Source organism: Rana temporaria, chromosome 1, assembly GCF_905171775.1.
Source record: "Rana temporaria chromosome 1, aRanTem1.1, whole genome shotgun sequence".
NCBI classification, from domain to species: Eukaryota; Metazoa; Chordata; class Amphibia; order Anura; family Ranidae; genus Rana; species Rana temporaria.
In genome coordinates, this window is record NC_053489.1 from 628,429,816 (window position 1) to 628,456,893 (window position 27,078).

At 43.9% G+C, this 27,078-nt stretch overlaps 1 protein-coding gene across 2 annotated transcripts in view; it reads left to right on the forward strand.

Moving 5' to 3' along the window:
* AFAP1 (actin filament associated protein 1) overlaps positions 1-27,078 on the forward strand; it is a 241,582-nt gene that overhangs the window by 113,215 nt on the left and 101,289 nt on the right. For both annotated transcript variants that reach the window (XM_040335377.1, XM_040335378.1), the window contains exons 4-6: positions 8,693-8,801; positions 13,296-13,507; positions 15,745-15,924. In XM_040335377.1, coding sequence (XP_040191311.1) covers positions 8,693-8,801; positions 13,296-13,507; positions 15,745-15,924 — 501 coding nt within the window. The remainder of the gene's footprint in view (positions 1-8,692; positions 8,802-13,295; positions 13,508-15,744; positions 15,925-27,078) is intronic.

The following is a 27,078-nucleotide window of genomic DNA, read 5'->3' on the forward strand; positions in this document are numbered from 1 at the left end:
TAAACTGTCAGGCAGCTTCGCCTTCAGAAGGAGGTCAGTAATAACCTGCAGATGTCAATGCAGGTTTTCTTTAAAAGCATATAGAAAACACATGCAAACACAGTGGGAAATTGCATGCCTTTGATTGTTGTATGCTAAAATTTCCCAAGATTGTACATGCATAAGTCATGGCATAGTTGGTACTGCTGGTACTGTCTAATGACCCGCAGGCATCCAGCACTGGAGATCCAACTCCTTGTGGTTTTACATTGCACTCAACCTAAAGAAGGTCCCAAATCAATGGCAAGTTCTTCATTAAACATTTCATTCACAGTTTTCTTTGTCAATTAGTAGAGTCAGAAATAATTTGTACTTCCCTAAAGAGGGTTTGGGGGCTGGTTTGGGGCCCATTCAATGTAATTGACCACCATGGGCTTAGAGCATAATTTTTTACCTGTCGATTTTTAACCAGAGTACTCAGAACATTCAACACTACTTCCATTGGAGCTTACAGTATGGTGTCTCTCCTGGTTCATGTAGGGCAGAACAAATCCTGGTCTTGAAGGTTTATAAAGCTTATAAAACCAGCACCAATAAGGGATATGGAGAAACTTGTGTCTAGGGTTGAAGGGGCGACAAACCTTCATCTTGAACTAAAAACGAGGGATGGATAGCAAGTCTATACATAAACCTATTGAATCAAAGATTGATCAACTGTCCAGAGATGCAGTAATTGGATCTTTTACTACTCAGTAGGATGCTGGTACTACTCAATATGATCTTGGTACTACTTCGTAGGATCCTGGTACTACTCAGTATGATCCTGTTACTACTCAATAGGATCTTGGTACTACTCAATAGGATACTGTTACTACTCAGTAGGATCTTGGTACTACTCAATAGGATCTTGGTACTACTCAATAGGATACTGTTACTACTCAGTAGGATCTTGGTACTACTCAGTAGGATCTTGGTACTACTCAATAGGATCTTGGTACTACTCGGTAGGATCTTGGTACTACTCGGTAGGATCTTGGTACTACTCAGTAGGATCCTGGTACTACTCAGTAGGATCCTGGTTCTACTCAGTAGGATCCTGGTTCTACTCAAAAGGGTCTTGGTACTCCTCAGTAGGATCTTGGTACTACTCAGTAGGATCTTGGTACTACTCAATAGGATCTTGGTACTACTCGGTAGGATCTTGGTACTACTCAGAAGGATCTTGGTACTACTCGGTAGGATCTTGGTACTACTCAGTAGGATCCTGGTACTACTCAGTAGGATCCTGGTACTACTCAGTAGGATCCTGGTTCTACTCAAAAGGGTCTTGGTACTCCTCAGTAGGATCTTGGTACTACTCAGTAGAAAAAATCGATCATCTGTGTGGAAGTCCATTGGTCAAAAATTCACGCATGCTCGGAATCAAGTTGACGCATGCTCGGAAGCATTGAACTTAATTTTTCTCAGCATGTCGTAGTGTTTTACGTCACCGCGTTTGGACACGATCGGATTTTTGACCGATGGTGTGTAGACAAGACTGATAAAAGTCGGCTTAATCGGATATCCGACGAAAAAATCCATCAGATTAGATTCCATCAGATATCGGATAGTGTGTACAGGGCTTGAGAGGTCAGTTTTGGATGGAAGCCACCTAAGTGTCCAGTATGTTTTGTGAATTATGGGAGGAAACCTGAATAGCAGGAGAAAGTACACACAAAAACTAAAGTTGTACTGTGTTTCCCCGAAAATAAGCCCGGGTCTTATATTAATTTTGGCAACAAAAGACACAGTAGGGCTTATTTTCGGGGTAGGTCTTACCATGTAATGTGCTGTCTTCTTTCCCCCTGCCTATCAGGAATCTCCAGTGTGAACTGAGTTAAAGTGTATTATACGATTTTACAAGCATTTTATTACAGTATTATATAATGTAAAATGTGTGTGTTTCTGTAATATAATTGTGCCTAGCTCTGCGCTTCTGTGACCTGCTGGAGCTCTCTTCCCCGCAATTATATTACAAAAACGCACACATTGTACATTATATATTACTGTAATAGAGTGGATTATAGGATTTCACAAGCATTCTAAACTAGTAGCCAGATTCAGGTACGGCGGCGCATCTTTCAGGCGGCGTAGCGTATCGTATTTACGCTACGCCGCCGTAAGTCAGAGAGGCAAGTGCTGTATTCACAAAGCACTTGCCTCCTAAGTTACGGCGGCGTAGTGTAAATGGGACAGGCGTAAGCGCGCCTAATTCAAATGAGAATGAGGGGGCGTGTTTTATGTAAATGGGTGGTGACCCGACGTGATTGACGTTTTTTACGAACGGCGCATGCGCCGTCCGTGTACATATCCCAGTGTGCATTGCTCCAAAGTACGCCGCAAGGACGTATTGGTTTCGACGTGAACGTAAATTACGTCCAGCCCCATTCACGGATGACTTACACAAACAACGTAAACATTTCGACACGGGAACGACGGCCATACTTAACATTGGCTACGCCACCTAGGGGGCAGCTTTATCTTTACGCCGGCGTACCTCTTGCGGAAACGGCGTATATTTACTGCGACGGGCGCACGTACGTTCGTGAATCGGCATATCTAGTCATTTGCATATTCTACGCCGAACTCAACGGAAGTGCCACCTAGCGGCCAGTGGAAAAATTGCACCCTAAGATACGACGGCGTAGGAGACTTATGCCGCTCGTATCTTAGCCTAATTTAAGCGTATCTGGTTTCCAGAATGCGCTTAAATTTACGCAGGCGTAGATTGAGAGTTACCACGGCGTATCTACTGATACGCCGGCGTAACCCTACCTGAATCCAGCTATAGGTCTTATTTTTGGGGTAGGGCTTATATTGCAGCCCTTCTGGAAAATAATGATGGGTCTTATTTTCGGGGTAGGTCTTATTTTCAGGGAAACACAGTAGAAAATTCCATACAATCTTATCAGTGGCAATTTAGAACAGAACCTCAGTGCTGCAAGGCTAGTACACTAACTAATAAATATACTGTACATCTTGCTTATCAATAGTGGAACCACCAAATAAATGGATCCCTGTCATTGTAACACCTTACAGACAACTTCCTTTCATTTGTCTCTGCTATCCTGTTTTTTTTTTTTTGGTAACCTGCTGCTGCCTTTTCCCATGATGGAAATTCCCACGGGTATGTTCTTTACAGAATTGAAACAAATCTACATGCAGCATCCTTGTCTGTACGGCCTGAGATTCTCACGTGTTAATGACAGCCAGAAAAATGGAAGGTGTGATCCAGGGATTCACACAAGGCTGCTGACAGCAAACATCAGCCAGCCAAATGGGCTTTCATTTCTGGATGGAGGATAGAAGAAACCTGGTACGGCGGGTGCGAATGACGAAAATGGGATTTTACTTGACCTTTCATTTATTGGAGAGAAATCTTGAAACATATTATTTTTGGAAAGTACCAAAGCAGGTGCAACTTTTTCATTTTTTCCCCCCAGCTATACAGCTGTTAAAGAATAGTGGTACATTTAGTACCATTATCCCTTGAAAGTTAACCATACCCAACCCCCAAGCTCCATTTTTTCCTATTTCCATTAATCGTCCCGGTAGATTGTGGCCCAAATGGAGCACAGCCAGTAGGCTTCTGAAACGAGGGCATTGTGGCTCCGAGTGGCCCACACAGGGAAGATCTCAGAGAAGCGTGTGAAAGTAAGGCCGCGTACACACGATCGATCCATCCGATGAGAACGGTCTGATGGATTTTTCCATCGTTAAAAAAAACGATCGTGTCAGAGTGCGGTGACGTAAAACACGACGACGTGCTGAGAAAAATTAAGTTCAATGCTTCTGAGCATGTGTCGACTTGATTCTGAGCATGCGTGGATTTTTAACCGATGGTTGTGCCTACTAACGATCGTTTTTTTTCTATCGGTTAGCAATCCATCCGTTAAATTTAAAACAAGTTGGCTTTTTAACCGATGGATAATTAACTGATGGCGCCCACACACGATCGGTTTGGACCGATGAAAATGGTCCATCAGACCGTTCTCATCGGTTTAACCGATCGCGTGTACGCGGCCTATGTGTAAGACCTAAATGTATGGGTGGCAGGATTTTAAAGGAAAACTGCAAAAGTTATCTTTTTAAAGATGTTCTTGAGGAGTGATTGCAAATGAAACTTGCAGATTCTGTACATACAAGAAGCACTGCCTACCTGAGGAATAGTTTTGATTTTTTTCATCCAGGCATTGCTGTAATTACCATTCTGGTGATCCTGGAACACACCTGCTGGTGATACTCTACTTTTTGCCTTTTAGGCTTCGTACACACGACCGGACATGTCCGCTGAAACTGGTCCGCCGACCAGTGTCAGCGGACAGATCCGATCGTGTGTACAGGCTAGCGGACATATTTCCAGCAGACAAATGTTTCTTAGCATGCTAAGAAACATGTCCGCTGGGAAGCTGTCCGGCGTACATGTCCGCTGGTTAGTACGTCTAACCAGCGGACAGAAATCCCGCGCATGCGTCGAATTGATTTGACGCATGCGTGGAAGCATTGAACTCGCGCGATAGAGAACAGTGTCGTTTACGTCACCGCGTTCTCTGTCTGCGCGGATTTCGGTTTGATAGTGTGTACAGCCATCAGACCGAAATCTCCCAGCGGACACGTCCAATGAAAACGGTCCGGCGGACCGTTTTCATCGGACTGTCCGCTCGTCTGTACGGGGCCTAACACACAGCAAATAATTTCAGCGCTGTCACATTTTGAATGACAATTGTGAAGTCATGCAATGCTGTACCCAAACAAAACTTTTGGCAGATAGAGCTTTCTTTTGGTGTTTTATTTTAATTTTTTTTGCTAAACAAAAGAAAAAAGACAGAAAATTTTGTTTCTGTTATAAATTTTATAAATTAAGTTTTCTTCTTGACTAATGTGCGCTGATGAGGTTGCACTGACGGGCACTAATGAGATGGCACTGATATGCAGCACTAATTGGCAGCACTAATGTGCACTGATGGGCTGCACCGATAGACTTGACTGACAGGCATCACTGATGGGCACTAAAAGGCAGTACTGTTGGGCATCACTGGTGGTGGGCACTGACAGGCATCACTGGTGGTGGGCACTGACCGGCATCACTGGTGGTGGGCACTGACAGGCATCACTGGTGGTGGCCACTGACAGGCATCACTGGGCACTAAAAGGCAGTACTGGTTGGCATCACTGGTGAGCACTAACAGGCATCACTTATGGGCACTAAAAGGCAGTACTGGTAAGGATCACTGGTGGGCACTGGCAGGCGATGCTGATCAGTCCGCACTGATAATCATTGCACTGATTATCAGCGCAGCCCCCCCCCCCCCCCTCAGCTTATTGGCTCTCATCTACTCACGCGCTGTCAGCTTGAATAGAGGAATGCTGATAACCAGCACTTCCTAGTTACACTGTGATCAGCTGGGATTGGACACAGCTGATCACATGAGCCTACATCATAGGCTCTTTTACATGATTGGAGATGTGGTGTGTCTGAGCAATACACCGGGCACGCATGAGTGGCTTGTTCTGAAGGACGTCATATCCTATTAAAACATTGCTGTGCTTCTAGCAGTCAAGCACATTTGTAAGGCCCTGTACACACGAGAGGATCCATCCGCTGGAATTGATCCGCGGACCGGCTCCAGCGGATAGATCCCCTGGTGTGTACAATCCAGCGGATCTGTTTCCGCGGATTTTTATCCCCTGGGATGGATTTCAAGCGGATAAAAATTTGAAGACATGCTTTAAAATCTATCTGCTTGAATCCATCCCAACGGATTGATCCGCTGGTCTGTACAGACTCACCGAATCAATCCCTCCGAATGGATCCCCCGCATGCGTCGTAATGATTCGACGCATGCGTGGAATTCCTTATATGACAGCGTCGCGCACGTCGCCGCGTCATCATCGCGGCGACGGCACGACACGTCATCGCGATGGGATTTTGGCGCGGATTTCGATCCGATGGTGAGTACACTCCATCGGATCAAAATCCGCGCAAATCCTCGAGAGGATTTATCCGCGGAAACGGTCCGTTGGACCGTATCCACGGATAAATCCTCTCGTGTGTACTAGGCCTAAGAATTTAAGTTAGGACTTCTATGTGGTGGTTAGTCCTTCTCAGCCTATCATATCTGAGTATGTTGAACCAGTGGATACAACTTTCTGCCAGTAAGCCCAGGTTCACACTGGAGTGTTTTGACATGTCAAATCGGTGGCAATTGCCGTCAATGGCACCGTCCTAATCGGTGCGACGCCGCATCCTCAACGCTGCACCAATTTTAAAAAGTAGTTTCTGTACTACTTTTTGCGATTTCGGGCTGCGATTTACATTGACATCCTGTACAGAAACCTGCACAGATGTCTCTGTAATCGTGGCCGAAATCAGGACTGACAAGCAGAAGTGAAATCGGCTTAATTCCCGCTGCTCAGTGTTAACCTGGGCTAAAATGCAAATAGGAGCCTCAATTTTTCTGCCCTGGATCGGCTGGTATTGGTGCTATAGTAATGGAATTGGGTAAGGATGAGCTCCGGCGTGTTCGTACAGCCCACGTGCAGAGCCCACAAGGAAGTCAGCACTGCGCTGCGCTAATCACAGGCAGTGAGACATTGTCCCGATGCACGGCTGCAGAGATCGGGAAATGTCTCACTGCCTGTGATAAGCACAACGCAGTGCCAACTTCCTGGCGGGCTCTGCACGTGGGCTGTACGAACACGTCGGAGCTCATCCTTATGCCTCGTACACACAGTTGTTTTTCTTGGCAGGAAAAAAAACGAAATTTTGCCCAAAGGAATTCCTCTCAAGCCTGCCTTGCATACACACGTTCAGGCCAAATACCGCCCGTCCAAAGCGCGGTGATGTACAACGGCACTATAAAGGGGAAGTTCCATTCAAACAGCGCCACCCTTCGGGCTGCTTTTGCTGATTCTCGTGTTAGTAAAAGTTTGGTGAGAGACGATACGCGCTTTTCAATTTTCGTGCTTTTCAGTCCGTTACAGTGTGACGAATGTGCTATCTCCATTCTGAACGCTGGTTTTACCAGAACGAGTGCTCCCGTCTCATACTTGGTTCTGAGCATGCACGTTTTTTTCCACTCGTAAAAGCATACACATGATGGTCTTCCAGACGGGAAATCCCGGCGGAAAAAAGAAAACATGTTCTCTTTTTTTTTTCACAGTTTTCCTGTCGGGAAATCTGCGATGGAGCAAACACATGGCCGGGATTCCCGGCCAAAAGCTCTCATGACAGTTTTCCTGCCGGGAAAACCGGTCGTGTGTACGAGGCATTAGAATTGGGCACTGACACAGAGTCCATTATGGTGTCACATCCTGGACTACACTTGATAATGGTAACATTAGATTTATTTAGTTATCCTACTAATTGTTTTAAATAAAATCTAATCATCCTATTAGTGCAGTGTGCTCTTGTTTAATGTATTTAATTAGCATTACTGCTGAATTTCTCGGGGTTTCCCCCCTCTGGGTCTTTTCCTTTTGCTTAGTCCAACTTTATTTGAACAAAAACAGAGCGTTTCTGGAAACATGGACTTTTCCATGACAAGCTCCCATGCAATGAAACATTGTTAGACAGCATGAAAGAACAGCTAGTACAATCGTAAATTGATTCCATCTGTGTTGACATTGGCCATAGACAGCGGCTCAGCCCAGCCCTATAGTTACCATTGCTGTAAAGGTATCTGACTCAGACATGAGCCGTTTGTGTTTCATTTCCCTCTTTCCTTTGCTTTCTGTTTTCCTTCCACCTAGGAGAAAACAAGGAGGGATTGACTTAAAATATTGCTTTACAAATCCTTCATGATATGGAGTTTCTGGTTCAGAAGTCTACACTGGCTTCAGTTTCATTTATAAAATGTGTTTTGTATCATCTTATGAAACATCATTCCCGAAAAATATTTAAAGAGCATCTGGAAGGGTCAGTTTGAAGCCCGATGTCCTCTTTTAGCCCAGCGCTGTGCTTTGTGAATGGCCCGGCGGCGGGGGAAGAAGGAGGGGGGCCTAAATTCCGGGTGAGTTGTTCTGGGCAAACTCAGCCGGAAGTGGGAGTGGGTACCTGTCAAAACCAGGTACCCGCTCACCCCCCCGAAAGGTGCCAAATGTGGCAGCGGGGGAGACAAACATTTAACTTTGCTGCAACTCAGAGCTCCTGTACACATCTCTCCCCTCTAATAGCTTCTGGCCAATAAAGACGGACAGATACCCTATGGCGCAATGCAATGATGGCACATCAGCATGTCTTTCTAATGGCTGATGAATTCATCAAGGAGGCTATAGTCAGAGCAAAGTCAAGATTGGTCAGATGAGTATGCCCGGGTTTCGGGGCTCTGTTCTAGACCCGCAGACCTACAGATTTCTATGCTTTTCTATGTGGCTTATTATTATACTGTAGATATTGTGTAATGTTGGGTACTAACATTTATAGGTAAAGTTGATTCAGGGAATATCCAGGGCAATATATTGGGGGATCAGGAAGGAAATTTTTTCCCTGCTGGAGCAAATTGGATCATGCTTTGTTGGGGGTTTTCGCCTTCCTCTGGATCAACTGTGGGTATAGTATTGTGTATATGGGATTGTATGTTTTTTTTTTTTTTTCTTCATTGGTTGAACTAGGTGGACTTTTTTCAATCTGACTTGCATTGTTAACAACTATCACAATTTTTTTTTTTTTTAGCCTCCAGACAACGGGCCTCCGCCATTACCAACATCATCACTTCCAGAAGGGTATTATGAAGAAGCTGTACCCCTCGGCCCTGGAAAAGCTCCAGAGTACATCACCTCCAGTGAGTTGTCCGTTCCAGTTAAAGTGGGATCAAACTCAAATAGACAATAACTTGGTGTGAAGAACAATGTTCTGCTTAACTTCCAACATACCTATTTCAACAGTTTAGTGCAGTCAGGCCATTATAAGATGAACCCTGATTGACTTATATAGTTTCTACTTGAATCTAATTTCTAATGTATCTGTTATTTCACTGTGCTCCTCATACTTTCATTTGTTGTGTCCTCGCCTTCAGTTCAATAATTCTGCTGTTCAAAATTGGGGTTCCTCAGAAGAGATGCAATTCTTTCTATGTCTAGGACAGCCTTTATCAACACAGAGGAACCATTGAAAGAAATTTCCCATCTGAGGGCACCCCTGCTAAAAATGGCTATATTTTCAAGTCTCAATACATTAGTGTGATGGTCAGTAGAAAGAATGATCCTTACACTTGTGGTGAGAGGGAAGAATTACCCCCTTAGGCCCCTTTCACACGTGCGTATGTCCGTTTTTCATCCATCCATTTTCGGATGAAAAACAGACATACATGTATCCCTATGGGATAGCTGACATCCAATGACATCAGTCTCCGCTATGCTCCGAAACTGATGACGAAGGAAAACCCTATTTTTCCATCCGTCTTTGGATCGGATCAAAACGGACAGACGGTCCATTTTCATCTGATTCCCCCCCCCCCCATAGAAGAAAGCGGAGATCTGACCGGTTCGTTTCTGCACAGTGTGCAGAGACAGACTAGTCATCTGCTGGCTCAGTGGGGATCAACGGAACGATCCCTGCTGAGCAAGCGGATATCCAAAAACAGATCCTCCTGGAATCTGCATGTGTGAAAGGGGCCTTACAGAGTGCTAAAAAGATCAGCGGTGTCAGTGGGAACTTATCTGAGGAACATAAATTGCTCATGGCTCAAAAAAACCCTACCAACCTCTGGAGGAACCCTGGTTGGTTTTGGTGTGCAAACTGTTGGCGCTATATAAATCCTGTATATTACTTAAAGTGTTTGCATCTTACGGTGTGGCCTACTCCTGAAAAGCCCTATGCTGCACAATTCTAAAGAGTTAATTTAGAGAGTAATTTTATTCATTTAAACTAGCCATACACCTATAGATTATCTACAGATTTTCTATGGTTAGATGGAAAAGGTGCAACAGATTTCTCCATGTACGTTAAACTGTGTGGATGGAGGAATCTCCTAATGGACGAAGATCAGTATCTTGCTAGTTGGCCCTGCTGGCTCTCAACCTAATCAATGCCTGCACCCAATCACAATGTTCAGGTATTGTGAGAGCCAGCGGGGCCGACTAGCAAGATATGTGTCCCAGCAAAGCCAGCGAGACCCGGAAGTGAGGGGAAAAACAATCTGCGGACGTGCACGGGGCTGGATCGAAAGGGGCCTCAGGTAAGTAAAGGGGGGGCTGAGGGGGCGATGCTGACACCTACATTTTTTTACCTTAAAGTGGTTGTTAAGCCACTCTAACCTGTATACACCATCAGCACTGCCTCCTATTGTAGTATCCCCCTCTGTGTGTGATTTATAAAAAAAATGCTGCAAATACCTAATTTCACTGCCGAGATTGAGATCACATGACTGGCCAGCTTTCTCCCTTTTAAATGCAGTGGGTGGGGCTGAGATTCCTCTGCTGAGGTCAGTCTGGAGGGGAGGAGGAGGGGAGAAAGAGAGGAGGAGAGAGCTGGCTGGTTATGTGATGGCAGTCTCAGCTCCTAAATGAGGTATTTACAGCATTTATATTTATAAATCATTCACAGAGGGAGACACTGCAATAGGAGGTGTGGTGTATACAGGTTAGTGTTATGAGAGCAGCAGGAGGAGGAGGAGGGGCGGCTCACACACAGACAGAGAGGGGAGGGGGAGGAGGACACAGAAGCAGAGAGGATAGCAGATAGCAGGCTGCTGATGACAGAGGCACGTAAACTGACCACAGTGTCTGGTCTCAGCAGCCATGATACACCGTGGTCAGTTTACAGAGGGGAGGGGAGAAACTGTCAGGATTAACCAGGTTTTTTAGGTGTTACAGGGGGGAAAATGACACAGGATAAGCACTGTGTCATATAACATGCTTTAAAGGAGCAGGATCCATTGTTTTTCTTTTTTTGAGGGGTTAACAAACTCTTTAATGCAAGGAATGCATTAGGGTAAAAAATATTTAGACTTTTCAACCCCTTTAAAGTATTTGTGGACACAGTAGTTTTAAAGGCAGGAATAGGACAGGAATCCCAAATCCCTTGCTGAGCTTGCTTTTATTGGAAACTGAAAAAATTATGTTTATTTTTTTTTTAATTCTTTGATCCTTTGGTCACATGACGGCACAGCCTCCTTGGTGTCCTTCTTCCCTGTAGCAGAGGGTGTATCTACAGCAAGCAAGTGGGTGTGGAGTGACACCAAACGTTTTTGGAATTTGCTTTAAAGTGGTACTAAAGATTCCGTTTTTTTTTCCTTTCTAAATAACAATCATGACATACTTACCTTCACTGTGCAGTTCGTTTTGCACAGAGTGGCCCCAATCATCCTCTTCTGGGGTCCCACAGCGGCTCTGGGCTTCTGGGGTCCCACTCTGGGAAGCTCTCTCCCAAGGGGGTTACCTTGCGGGCGCGCTCTCGTGTTATACACTCGGCGTACATAGCCGCCAAGTGTATGACTCGACCCTGCCCCCCAGCGACCGCGTCTTTGGATTTCCATTGACAGCAGCGGGAGCCAATGGCTGCGCTGCTATTAATCTATCCAATGAATAGTCAACAAGACGTGGTGACAGTGACGCGGGACATGTTTTCTTTAGGGGGGGGGGGGTGTGGTGTTTCAGTGTACTGTATAGCATTGCAGTGGCTTTAACAATAACACTGAGAACTTTAAAAAAGTTAACGCATTGCAGTGCACTGTGACGTGAATGGCCTCTGAGATGAACATTGGAGCCTCTTAGGTTGGCTGAATCAGTTTATACATTGTATGTTTTTGTTGAGTATTCCTTTAAAGTTCGTCTTTGGAGGGAGTATTTTAGAAGGAATTATAGAGAAGAAGAAAAAGTAGGTTAATGCTGGCAGCTACAGAGCCCCTTTGACCTCGGTTCTTGACAGCGATAATGCAATCCAGGACTGGAGTGGCTATTCTCTCCTCCCTGTAATGTTTTTGGCGTCTCTCCTTCTAATTCTCTCGGGGCTTAGCAAAAAAAGATTGCGCAGCTTGTTCTACCACAGAGAAGCATGGCCTTTTCGCCTCAAATACCATACTGATAAAAAAAAAGATGATTTTTTTTTGTCGTTTTTTTGTTGATGTTGCTGTAAAATAAATTGTCCCCGAAAGAAAGAGAAAATCTGTAGCACGTAGGGGAGGAACCAGAACACGATTAGATTTTGCAGTTTAATTTTTGGCGTGAGCCAAAAAGTTGGGTCATTCTTCTAGAAAGCAAACAGAGAAATATATGAGTGCTTTCTCTCCACAGGCCTAGAACATTATTCACAGTTTGGTACCAGCATGGATGGAGCGTTTGATCTGTAGGGCTTGTTAAAGGACTGAGCTGGATGTCTTCCATCTTGCGATATTGCTTGTTAGATCAACATAAAGATGATTTATTTGACCAAGAAGCCAAGACTTTCAGCTGAGGGCTTGGCCCAGGCTTTAGGCCTTGTTTGTGTAAAAAAAAAAAAAAAAAAATGATGAAGCCGAACGAAAGGATGGGTTTAAAGTGAACCCGTGCACCAGTTCACCTAAAGCGACACTTTCCCTCGGACAAAAACTTGAAAATAAGATAGTAAAAGAAAAGACTTATGCTGGCCAAACATGGATCGAAAATTTGGCCAGTTCAACAGGGACCAGCCGAATTTCAATTAATGTATAGGCATCCTGGTTGTACAGAAGTCGATCTATTGATCCACTTCTGTATGACCACCTCGTTGGGTTTTTCCTGAAAAACCCTATATTCGGCAATGATCATTGTGTTCTGACAGTGGGAAAAGCCTGCCCTGAGAGCACAAGAGGTCGGCAAAAGTGTTTCCTCATTCACCTTGAATGTGTGGATGGGAGAATTGATTCAACCCGCTGGATAAATGGAAAAACATGTATAATGTATGGCCTGCCTTAATACTGAACTGTTCAATCTTCAACATCCAGAACTTCTGGTGAGTCAGATGCCTGAGTTGCTTCCATTAGCCCTACAACACTACAGGACACATTAGTGGCATAGGAGTTTGCAGATCGAGTGGGGGGCCAGACATCCAACAATTTGTGAAGATTCTTCAAATCTTAGCTCCCCAAGGTTGAAGATCAGCAGAACAGACAAATATAAAGTGTTGTTTTAAAAAAAAAAAAAAAAGACCTTTGTGTAGTGATTTTTAGTGCCGGGTACTGTACAGTGAAATCGCTGCTCTTCCAAAAGTAGAAGACAAAAGAGTTAATTGTAAAACTCCAGCCCAGAAATTTTTGCAGCATTAATTTTTTTTATTTATTTCATATTCACATTTATTTAATTTTTTTATCTTATTAAAGACTACGACTCGGACGCTATGAGCAGTTCATATGAATCTTATGATGAAGAGGAGGAAGACGGAAAGGGGAAGAAAAAGAGACTTCAGTGGCCATCAGAGGAAGCGTCCATGGACTTGGTGAAGGATGCGAAGATCTGTGCATTCCTCCTGAGGAAGAAGAGATTTGGGCAGTGGACCAAGCTGCTGTGTGTTATTAAAGACACCAAATTAATGGTAAATGAGATCTACGGCTATAACAATCACATAAAAGGTTATATTAAATGACTTTTACTGTAATATACTGTAAGCGTTAATTGTTAAAGCCTAATTGGATTTTCTGTTAAAATCAAACTAAATACATTCCTGGTCAATCAAAGCAAAAGTTGAGACAAAAATCTTAGGCCCACTCACGCGATTGCGCTGCAGTAACGCATGCTCATTAACATGCATTATTGCTTCAATACATGTCCAATGGAAAGGTGCACTGAAGTGCCATTTAGCGTTAATAGCGCCACATCACACCGATGTGTCTTGCACACAATACTGTGCATTGCAGTAACATGCATATGGTGTTAATGGGCCCTTGCAGGTTTTGTTTCTCTTGGAAATTAGTCACAACCTTTGTAGAATAGCCTGTGCCCTGGCAATTTACTGTAGAGAAATACATTTGCATTTGCTGCCTGCTGATTAAACCGCTTTAGTTCTAACTAAACATGGGGCATGTCAGACCTCTCCAGAGAGGTGTGCACCCCAAAGATCAAACACATTGTACCGAGCACTCACAATGAAACGGAAGGGGCCAGTAAGTTACATATTTACCGGCCCCATTCCCCCACTCAAAAACACCCCAGCAGCAACAGCTGGAGGGAGAGGAGTGTAGGGAAGCTGGAAGCGCTACAGGGAGAAGGAGGGGGAACCAGGGCAGTTGGGGGAATCTGTGCTGCACAGGGTGATTAGGGTGTGCCTGGGCACACCTATGGTCAGAGCAAAAGGGGCAGCTGCCCTGTGCCCTGTCATTATTTTGGGGCCCAAAGCAGCTGCCTCATACTTGCCAACTATCCCAGTTTAAATTCCCTTGTCCCTTGAAGTTTTAGTCCTTTGCTGTGTCCTGATAGCTCAGTGTGAAGTGCTGCTACTAAAGCTGCCCAGCTCTGCCCTATTGTGTACAGGTGATTCACATGCAAACCCTGGGCTAGATTCAGGTAGAAATAGGCGGGCGTAGCGTATCTCAGATACACTACACCACCGTAGGTTTGAGCAGCAAGTCCTGTATTCACAAAGAACTTACGGCGGCGCAGTGTAACTGGGCCGGCGTAAGCCCGCATAATTCAAAATAGGCTGGTTGGGGGCGTGTTCTATGTAAAATACTAGTGACCCCACGTATTTGACGTTTTTAATGAACGACGCATGCGCCGTCCGTGGACCTATCCCAGTGCGCATGCTCCAAATGACGTTGGCAAATCGTCATGCTTTCGACATGAACGTAAATTACGGCCAGCCCCATTCAAGGACGAGTTACGCAAACGACGTAAAATTTTCAAATTTTGACGTGGGAACGACGGCCATACTTAACATTGACTGCGCCATGTATTTGGTGGAATAACTTTACGGCTAAAAACCCCTTACGTAAACGGCGTATCTTTTACTGCGACGGCCGGGCGTACGTTCGTGAATCGGCGTATCTAGCTGATTTACATATTCTAGGCGTAAATCAGCGTACACGCCCCTAGCGGCCAGCGTAAATATGCAGTTAAGATACAACGGCGTATAAGACTTACGCCGGTCGTATCTTAGCAACATTTAAGCGTATCTCAGTTTGAGCATACGCCTAAAGTGGCGACGGCGGGGATTCGGACTTACGACGGCGTATCTACTGATACGCCCGTCGTAAGTCTATGTGAATCTACCCCCCTGTGTTTAAATAACCGTTATTCATATGTAAATAACTGAGGCCGGAGGCATTTATATGTAAATAAAGGCGGCATTCATATGTATATTATGCCCCTCTGCAGTGAAGACATGATGTGCTGTAACCTCTAGCAACCAATCAGTGAGCAGCATTACTGTACAGTTATCTCTAGCAACCAATCAACAAGAACAAATCGTGTGCTGTAACCTCCAGCAACTAATCAGTGAGCTATAATGTGTGCTGTAACCTCTAGCAACCAGTCGGTAAGTGGTAATGATATGTTGTAACCTCTGGCAACCAATGGCAATCACTGGCTGATCTGATACAGTAAACTGATTTTAAGTCTAGCTGATATTTATTGTATGTCTCAGAGCATGTGGAGAGCAAAATTGCAAGAATTTTTTTGCCCAGGGTCCAATCAACATTAAAGACGGCCCTGTGTTTATGTGTGTCAGCCAGTTCTCTTTAGTTATCCAGCACTCTTACCATTAGCTTTACTGGTTCTTGATCGATTTTGCTGATGGTCTTCTATATTGATAGCTGTACCATTATTTTTTCCCAGTGCTACAAGTCTTCCAAGGACCAGCAACCTCAGATGGAGCTGTCGTTGAATGGATGCTCGGTGTCCTATGTGCCAAAGGACAGTAAAAAGAAGAAGCATGAGCTAAAGATCACCCATCTTGGGACAGATGCCTTGGTTCTTGCCGTCCAAAGTGAAGAACAGGCTGAACAATGGTTGAGGGTATGTAGAATGTGTCTGACATGCCTTTGATTTGTGTCATATGTAGTGGATCTGTGTAACTTGCTGTCCTCAATCTATGAGGCTTATTAAATCGAAAAGGTCTCCTTTTACCATTACCGTATTACGTTTAAGCATGGAGGTTGCGTATTTGCGGAGTACCATTTATAAAAGTCACCTCAGAAAACACACTCGTGGGCGCCAAATGTGCCTGTGAGTGACTGTGACAGTAAATTACTTAGATCAAAGACCCAATGTACAGAGCCAATTCAAGCAGCTCTGTACCTTGTCATTACTTGGATTGGTCATTCCATCGATCACAAGGTGCATACCTGCGCGCAGATTGCTCAGAACAAGCCTGAAACACTCTCTATGGGCCAGATTCACAGAAGAAATACGCCGGAGGATCTACTGATACTCCGGCGTATTTTCAAATTTGCCGCGCCGTATCTTAATTTGTGATTCACAAACAAGATACAACGGCATTTGGCTAAGATCCGACAGGCTTACGGCTTTGTACGCCTTCGGGTCTTAGGATGCAATACTTCGGCTGCCACTGGGTGGAGTTCGCGTCGTTTTCCAGCGTGGGGTATGCAAATTAGCTTTTATGGCGATCCAAGAAGGTACGCTCGTTCGTTACGTCGTCGCTCGTCGTTTTTTCCCGTCGCAAAGTTAAGCCTGCTTTTTCATTGCTTAACTTTAGACAAGCCATGTTAAAGTATGGCCGTCGTTCCCGCGTCGAATTTAAATTTTTTATTTTTTTTTGCGTAAGTACGTTACGCACATCGCCATTCACAAACACGGCGGGGCGCCGTTATTTCATGCAAAGCACGGCGGGAAATTTTCTAAACGGAGCATGCGCAGAACGTTCGGCGCGGGAACGCGCCTAATTTAAATGGTAGACGCCCCATTTGAATTAGGCGGGCTTGCGCCGGACGGCTTTACGCTACGCCGCCGAAAGTTTACACGCAAGTGCTTGGTGAATCAGGCACTTGCGCTGAAAACTTGTGGCGGTGTAACGTAAAGACGATACTTTACGCCGCCGCATTTGTACCTGAATCTGGCCCTATGTCTCTATTATCTAAGTGTGTGTGTATGTGTGTGTGTATATATATATATATATATATATATATATATATATAAATATATAAATATATGTGTATGTGTGTGTGTGTGTGTGTGTGTGTGTGTGTGTGTGTGTGTGTGAATGCGCATTTGGAAGATTGGTCAAACATTCCCAGACACACTCCTAAACCTTGTGGACAGCCTTCCCAGAAGAGTTGAAGTTGTTATAGCTGCAAAGGGAGGGCCAACTCAATATTGAACCCTACAGACTAAGACTGGGGTGCCATTAAAGTTCATTTGCATGTAAAGGCAGGTGTCCCAATACTTTTGACAATATAGTGTATATAATGAATTTATTTTTGTGTGTGTGTGTGTGTGTGTGTGTGTGTGTGTGTATGTATATATATATATATATATATATATATATATATATATATATAATTTTTTTTTTATTTTTTTTTTTTTTAATAAGCGTTAACATTTTATTCTAAAAACGTTACTGTCTTATGGTGACCCAGCAGCTTGTATCCTCCTTTTACGTGTCAGCATTTTTCATTCTGTGTCAACTTGTACCCGGAGTGACCCACGGAAAATTGATCTTTTCATTTCTTACACATTGGGACGCCAGACACTTCACAACTCTTTCCCACATGTTTGAATGTCTCATGTTGAAACTTGTCAGACTGAAGGGGGGTGGTATTCTTCTTGTGTAACTTTAACATGACTGCTTAGAACTTTTCTCTGATAAATGAGGATTTCTCTCCGCTCTTTCTACTGTCATCATATTTTATACCTCTCAGACTCGTGCTACATTCAGGAATGTAGAGTACATAAAACAGAACTGAAGATGCAACCATTGCAAACAGAAATTTAAAGCAGAATGGAATGTTTTAAGCTCAGTTGGTGCGTCAGTACTAGTTACCAGCATACCACCAAGTACAGTTATATAGTTCCATAGTAGGTGAGGTTGAAAAAAGACGCCAGTCCATCAAGTCCAACCTATGTGTGTGATTATATGTCAGTATTTCATTGTATATCCCTGTATGTTGTCATTTAGATGCTTATCTAATAGTTTCTTGAATCCATCGATGCTCCCCACTGAGACAACCGCCTGTGGAAGGGAATTCCACATCCTTGCCGCTCTTACAGTAAAGAACCCTCTACGTAGTTTAAGGTTAAACCTCTTTTCTTCTCATTTTAATGAGTGGCCATGTGTCTTGTTAAACTCCCTTCCGTAAAAAAAAGTTTTCTCCTTATTGTGGGGTCACCAGTACGGTATTTGTAAATTGAAATCATATCCCCTCTCAAGCGTCTTTTCTCCAGAGAGAATAAGTTCAGTGCTCGCAACGTTTCCTCATAACTAATATCCTCCAGGCCCTTTATTAGCTTTGTTGCCCTTCTCTGTACTCGCTCCATTTCCAGTACATCCTTTCTGAGGACTGGTGCCCAGAACTGGACAGCATACTCCAGATGTGGCCGGACCAGAGTCTTGTAGAGTGGGATAATTATCGTTTTATCTCTTGAGTTAATCCCCTTTTTAATGCGTGCCAATATTCTGTTTGCTTTGTTAGCAGCAACTTGGCATTGCATGCCATTGCTGAGCATAGGTGTGCGCAGCCTATTGCATTAGGGTGTGCACCCTAAAGCTCAAACACACATGCATGTGTATGTGTCTACATTTATATGACCCGTGACACTGACCTCCCTGCCGCCACAGTAAAAGAAAGAGCATAGACACTTCTCTTATGGCAGAGCAGATAAGGGGTAGATCTTTCACATGTTCTTGCTGCTGCACAGAGCAATATTACTAATGTGGATGGGGTGATTAGGGTGCGCCTGGGCACACCCAGCACACAATGTGCGCACGCCTATGTTGCTGAGCCTATCATCTACTAGGACCCCCAGGTCCCTTTCCATCCTAGATTCCCCCAGAGGTTCTTCCCCAATGAGTAGATTGCATTCCTATTTTTGCCACCCAAATGCATTATTTTAAATTTTTCTACATTGAACCTCATTTGCCATGTAGTTGCCCACCCCATTAATTTGTTCAGATCTTTTTGCATGGTTTCCACATCCTGCAGAGAATTTATTGCCCTGCTTAGCTTAGTATCGTCCACAAATACAGTTGTTGTAGCTATCATTTAGCCCTCTTACTGCACTGGCTTTATGGCTTCACTTCTACCAGGGCTTTATCTACACAGAATTGTATTGTCCTCCCTAGTCTTTGTGTGGGTTTCTATGGATGCACCAATTTCCTCCATAGTTGAATAGCCTTCTAGCAGATAAATTGCCTCTTGGTCAAATTGGCCCTAGCTATCTTGTCTTGTATTGACTCATGCTAAAACGGAAGTAAAACATTAAAAAAAGTGAAGTCCCCCTTGTTCGCCTCCTCCCCCCCAGCCTGTACAGATTTTTTTTTTTGGGGGGGGGGGGTGCACCATGTCAACCGTTCAACACCTGATGATTTTTGCGGCCGTTGTTGTTCCTCCAGGGGCACTATTCTCCACATATGGTGGGAATGCCCCCTTATTGGGTCCTTCTGGCAACAAGTCTTTGACCTGTACTGTAAATTGATGACAACCTCTATTCAAGCCTCACATGAAGTAGCCCACCTGTTGATACTCCCTGGACCCTTTAAATCCATTAAAAGAGACATTCTCCGTCATTGGAAATCAACCAGCAATGCCTTCTATTAGGGAGTGGGCCACGCAGGTAAACTCTGTCAGAGCCAAATTGAAAATAATAAAAAATAACAGATACGTACACTCCCTAAAGATTTAACTACAAAAATGTATTAATGCTTAGAGCAAATATCAACAATTAATAGACATAAAAAACCTGATCCCCTATATTTTTAATAGGGAACCCTACCCACGGACAGTGTATATTCATTGTCTGTAATTTTACAGGAATTCACTGTTCTGCGTAGGAATACAATAGGGCAGGGGTCTCCAAACTTTCTAAAGAAAGGGCCAGTTTACTATGCTTCAAATTTTAGGGGGGCCAGACTGTGGCCTTTTGGGAGTCAAACATGTCCAGGTGTCCAGAGGGAGTAAACAATACCATATCTTTGGTGTCAGTGGGAGGACAAGTACCCCATAGTTGGTGTCAATGGAAGAAATTGCACCCTTTTGATGGTGTAAGTTGGAGGAATAGTGCCCCACTGTTGATGTCGGCAACAAAAATGATTCCCCATTGTTGGTGTCAGTGGATGGAATATTCCCCCAAGGGCCGGATGAAGGCAAGCAAAGGGGCACATCCGACCCCAGGGCCGCAGTTTGGAGACCCCCTGCAATAGGGGTTTATTAGATAGTGGCCCAGATTCAGGTAGAATCGCGCAATATTTGCGTGGGCAAAGAGCAAAAATTTTTCTCTGCGCCCACGCAAATATTGCGCTTTGCCCGCGATTCACGGAGCAATTGCTCTGTAAATTGCGCGGGCGATATGCTAAATAGCCCTGCGTAAGGGCGCCTAATGTAAATGATTCCGCCGGGGGCGGGAATCATTTAAATTAGGCGCGCTCCCGCGCCGAGCGAACAGCGCATGCTCCGTCGGGAAACTTTCCCGACGTGCATTGCGGCAAATGACGTCGCAAGGACGTCATTTGCTTCTAAGTGAACGTGAATGGCGTCCAGCGCCATTCACGGTTCACTTACGTAAACGACGTAAAATTTGAACGTCGCGAGCGGGAAGCGCAGCTATACTTTAGCATTGGTTGCGCCTGCTATTAGCAGGAGCAGCCTTATGCTAAAGTGGCCGTACGGAAACTCCGTACCTTGCGTGCGCAGGGCCCGCGCAACTTTTGTGAATCGGTGGTAGTATGCAATTTGCATACTATACGCCGATCACAATGGCCGCACCTATGGTTGCGCGGGCGCAAGTGCTTCTTGAATCTGGGCCAATGACTTTGTGTACCATCAGGTGTATTAGTAGGTGCTTGATATTGGGGAGGGTGGGTGTGCATATTGTGTTTTTTGCCCCTTCTTTGAAGGGGACTCTGTACCACATTAGTTACTCGCATATTGCTTCTGGGAGGTTTACCTATGGGGAATGTTATGGTTAGGGTTCCCTATTAAATATAGGGGATAAGGTTTTTTATGTCTATTTATTTTTGATGTTTGCTCTTAATACATGTTTGTAGTTGACTCTTTAGGGAGTGTACGTATATGTTTTTTTTTATTTGGTTCATATTTATCTCTGATTACACCCCCCCGATATTATATCGATGAGTACTGCAGTTTTATAAATAGGTGGGACTCCCATATTATTCCTATATTTTGAACGTCTGTTGGCTTAGGAAGCATGCAAGGAAGAGCATTTTTTGTTAGCCTGGACCTCGTGGTCTTTGTTCCGCTACTTATCTGAGTTTCTTACTTGGGCCAAGGGAGATTCAGATTCCACCTCTACTGGGCCTTGTCGGAGTAAACATGACCTCTCTCCCTAAAATGTTTGCTCCTCTACACTATCTTGCACTCTTTGTACTCTCTGATTCCTTTCTTTTTCTGTAGTGAAAAATTGTCAAAGATGTGTATTACTTCATAGTGATCCCTACAGCATAGTCATAATTTTTCTTTTTAGATCTGAATATTAGAAGATTTGCACTTTTTGTCTCATGATCTCTACTCTACTATTATCCAACATGTCGATACTTGGGTAGACTCTTTATACCCTATGGCCCAGATTCACGTAGGAGATACGACGGCGTATCTGGAGATACGCCATCGTATCTCTGAGTGTGAGGCGTCGTATCTTGGCGCCTGATTCAAAGAATCAGATACGCCAGAATTTGTCTAAGATACAACCAGCGTAAGTCTCCTACGCCGTCCTATCGTAACTGCATATTTACGCTGGCCGCTAGGGGCGTGTACGCTGATTTACACCTAGAATATGTAAATCAGCTAGATACGCCTATTCACGAACGTACGCCCTGCCGTCGCAGTACAAATACGCCGTTAACGTTAGGCTTTTTCCGGCGTAATGTTACCCCTGCTATATGAGGCACAGCCAATGTTAAGTATGGACTTCGGGCCAGCGCCGAATTTTCCGTCGATTACGTTGTTTGCGTAAGTCGTTCGCGAATAGGGCTGTGCGTCATTTACGTACGAAAGCATTGGCTTTTTGCGGGTTAATTTGGAGCATGCGCACTGGGATACTTTCACGGACGGCGCATGCGCTGTTCGTAAAAAGCGTAATTTACGTAGGGTCACAATAAATTAACATAAAACACGCCCACATGTTCCACATTTGAATTAGGCGGGCTTACGCCGGCCTATTTATGCTACGCCGCCGCAACTTTGCTTTGTGAATACTGCACTTGCCTGTCAAAGTTGAGGAGGCGTAGCGTAAATAGGATACGTTACGCCCGCTCACAAATACGTGCTCCCTACGTGAATCTGAGTCTGAGTGTTTGTTATTTTGAATCTTTCTTTACTTTGATATTTGAAGATCTTGGTACACACATGCTATCTGTTTTATACCCTTATTCGTAATGGTTATTTGTTTGTATTCACATTTTTGATAGAATAAACTAAGATTGAACTAAATGAATGCTAGCTCAGAAATACAAATAAAAATGTCCAATAAATAGACAATTGGGGGAAATATTTATAAAGCAGTGAATACAGTGCTCACCAAACATTTACTGTAGGGATATTTTCCTGGTGGATGTCTATTGATTAACCTGCAATTAATGTTTGCTGAATTCCACTATGACTTTATTATGACCCCATGATTTACTTTGTGCCTTGATAAATACCTGTGCTGTAATATGGTGTAAGATCAATAGTTATTTTGCATAATTCTTCATAAGAAAAGTAGAACTCTCCTTAATTTAAGTGCACCTGGAATGGCCAGTGTTTCTTATACTAATGCCATTCCGTATTAAAGACTTAATCCAGACTTTTTTTTATCTTTGGATAGTGTCGGAAAGGGTTGCCCTCTGGGTCTCATTAGAGAGATTCCCTTCATGTCTTATCCTGTTGACTCTCCAGGAAATGAGAGGAAGTGATGAAACCAGTCACCATAACAAGAGTCTTCATTGGAGTATTCCTGTTCTGGTGGCAGGTCAGAATTTTGTATTTACCTTCATGTTTGATCCCAGTGACGATGGTGATCAGGGCAATAACAGAGAGTGCAAATCACCCTAATGGGGGCACAGAGGACAATAAAATATCTGACAGCAGTTCTAAGTCCTCACCACTCTATACCAATCTAAAAAAAATGTTTTGTCTTCAGTTCAGTTATACTTTCAGTTATTTGCCTGTCACCCTTTTGGGGAGTTTTTCACTTTATGTTCCTGTGACCCCTTAATATTGGTACATTTTTCACTGGAACAGGAAAGAACATCAAATTATTAAATTATTGTTCTTACCCTTCCTCACTCTAAGGCCGCGTACACACGATCGGTCCATCCGATGAGAATGGTCTGATGGACCGCTTTCATCGGTCCAAACCGATCGTGTGTGGGCCCCATCGGTTAGTTAACCTTCGGTCAAAAAAATAGGAACTTGCTTTAAAATTGAACCGATGGACGCCTAACCGATAGGTCAAAACCGATCGTTAGTATGCAAAAGCATTGGTTTAAAACCTGCGCATTCTCAGAATTAAGTCGACGCATGCTTGGAAGCATTGAACTGCGTTTTTTTCAGCACGTCGTTGTGTTTTACGTCACCGCATTCTGACACGATCAGTTATTTAACCTATGGTGTGTAGGCACATCAGACCACCACCACCACCTTCGGACCGTTCTCATCGGATGAACTGATCGTGTGTACGCGGCCTAAGACCCCTTTCACAATGGGGTGTTTTTTCAGGCGCTTTTGGCCTAAAAATAGCCTCTGAAAAAACGCCTCCCCTGCAGCCCCAGTGTGAGAGCCTGAGTGCTTTCACGCTGGGGCGGTGCGCTTGCAGGACGTTGGAAAAAGTCCTGCAAGCAGCATCTTTTGGGCGGTGCGGGAACGGTGTATACACTGCTCCTCCACTGCTCCTGCCATTGAAATCAATGGGCAGCAGTGTTTTGCAGGCGCTGTAAACCATTTCCTCTGCCGCTAGCGGGGATTAAAATCGGGCCGAAAAGCATCGATATTACAGCGGTGCGCTTTACTGCAAACCCCCCCCCCCTTCCAGTGTGAAAGTAGCTTTATATAAATGTGTTCTTGTCTGTGTTCCCGTACGGGAGATTTCTTGTCACTTCCTCTTCTTACAGGAAGTGAAGGGAAATCTTGGCAATAAGGACACACATATCATTGAAAAACAGCCAAATGCTCAAACCCTTCTCCACTCTAATCTAATCTAAAATTAAATAAAAAGCTTTGGCTGGGATTGTACTTTAAAGGGGTTGTAAAAGGTACAATTTTTTTTCCTAAGTAGCCTCCTTTACCTTAGTGCAGTCCTCCTTCACTTACCTCATCCTTCGATTTTGCTTTTAAATGTCCTTATTAGACATGTGCAGACTGGAATATTTTTTTTAGTTTGGAAAATAAATTTATTTAGTTACTCCCGAAAATCGTTTTGATTTATTTTGTTTTTCGTTGGGGAATAGCTTTCGTCCGAAAATCCAATAATACTTGGTTTCTGTCGAATGGTCAAAAGAATATTCGCCGGAACGTCGAATCTTTGTTGGTTTCTGTCTAATGGTCAAAAAATATTTGACGGAATGTCGAATCTTTACGTCGAATCGTACATTTCTGTTCGAATATTCCGCCTACAAGAATTCTAATGTTGTATGACTAGTAATAATGTCGAATCTATTCTCTATAATGTCGAATCTATTTTCTCATAAATCGAAATCTATTCTCTGTAATGTCGAATCTATTATTTCTATAGTGTCGAATCTTTTCTCTATAATGTTGAATCTTTTCTCTATGATGTCGAATCTTTTCCCTATAATGTCAAATCTCTCTATCGAATTTTTACCGCAACAAAAACGAAAATAAAGCATTTTTTATGTCGGATCTTTTGGTTTTCGTTTCTTGCACTTTCGTTATCGTTTGTTAAAACGATAACGAAAAAAACAGATTTTCGGACGAAAATGCATTCCAACGAAAACGAATGCACATGTCTAGTCCTTATTTCTTCTGAGAAATCCTCACTTCCTGTTCTTCTGTCTGTAACTCACCACAGTAATGCAAGGCTTTCTCCCTGGTGTGGAGTGTCATGCTCGCCCCCTTCCTTGGACTACAGGAGAGTCAGGGCACCCACTAACACACAACTCCTTTCTCTATCTGCAACATAGAGAGCATCCTGACTCTCCTGTAGTCCAAGGGAGGGGGGCGAGCACGACACTCCACACCAGGGAGAAAGCCTTGCATTACTGTGTGGAGTTACAGACAGAAGAACAGGAAGTGAGGATTTCTCAGAAGAAATAAGGACATTTAAAAGCAAAATGAAAGGATAAGGTAAGTGGAGGAGGACTACACTAAGGTAAAGGAGGCTACTTAGGAAAAAAAATATTGTACCTTTACAACCCCTTTTAAACCAGCTATTCTCAACCAGGGTGGAGACCTAGGACTTCTAAAGAGTTTACCAGGGGTTCCTTGGGCTGTGACTGATAGACCTCCCATTTGATTGTGCCTGCATAGTTCCAGTGCCAACACTACTTGGCTAAGCCAGCAGCGTGACACCAATGGTCTCTTTTAGTTGTCTTTAGGGTGGCATTCTTTCTACTGACCACCAATATAAGGGGCATTTTCCCATTGGATCAGAATGAATTGGTTTTAGTAGGCGTTCCCCAAGACATCAAAATTATTTTAGAGGTTCCTCTGGGGTAAAAAGGTTGAGAAAGACTACTTTAAACTTTTCAACTGAATGCATTCATATTCATCAACATTGTGAACTTGCAGCGAGTGCTTCTGCTTGGCTCTTATGTGCACAAGGTCTTAACCAAATACAATCCATTCATCCAGCTAGTAATTCAAGAGGCCCTTTTTTTTTCTTTTCCTCTCCTTCTTTTTGTGAGTAGAGCTCAAGCAATTTTTGACTTTCCAGCTTGGCTCACTGAACTATATTTCATGTAATACTTTCAAGTTACATTTCCAACTACAACACATTAATGCGTGAAATCTCCAGTTTGGACCAGACTCTGTACTTTTTAAGAAACCTATTACTTCATAAACCTGCAGCAAGCTACAGAATAAGGAGGGGAAACTCTTGAAAATCTCGTTCTGGCACTTGTTGCTGGCCCGAGAGTTACTGTGCTGAATTCCGGGGACCTTCACAATTGGAAAGCGGCAAAAGTTACCACTGAAACGGCTTTATGATATCTGAACATTGATCCGCTCTCTAGGAGATGAAGTGACAAAGGGCTAGCTTCTGCCTGCAGCAGCCATAGATATAAAAAATGTATAACCGTAAAAAACGCTCTATAAATGAGATTTATGTTGAAAGAAATGACAATTTTGTTGGTATGCACTTCTAACGTTTTTTTCCGTAGAAAACGTATGTTTTGAAAGGAGATTTCTATTGTAACGTTCCTGTACACTCCTGTCAGACAGGAACATTTAGGGCCAGATCCAGAGAGAATTACATCCGCGCAGCGTATCAGAGATACGCTACGCCGCCGTACCTTACCTGGCGGAATTTCGAATCCTCAACGATTTCGCGCCGTAAGTTACGGCGGCGTAGTGTATTTCTGGCGGCGGAATTCAAATCGGCGATTAGGCTAGGACGTCATTTTTTTAACTTAGACGTGAGTTACGTCCATCCCTATTCACGGACGACTTACGCAAAAATTTCAAATTTCGACGCGGGAACGACGGCCATACTTAAAGCGGTGTTTCACCCTAAAAACAAATTTCTAGCATGCCATCAAGCATACTAGCGCGATCTACAGTACACCTTTCTTTTATTTTTAGGCGCCGTACTCACTGTTTACTGCCGTAATGAAGTTTCAGACTCCCCGCGGGGAATGGGCGTTCCTATGCACAGGGAAGATGATTGACGGCCGGCTATGGCGCGTCACGCTCCCTGAAGATAGCCGAAATAGGACTTGCCTCTTCACGGCGCTATGTGGCGCCTGCGCACAGACATCGGAGCTGACTGTGCAGGCGCCGTGAAGAGGCAAGTCCTATTTCGGCTATCTTCGTGGAGCGTGAC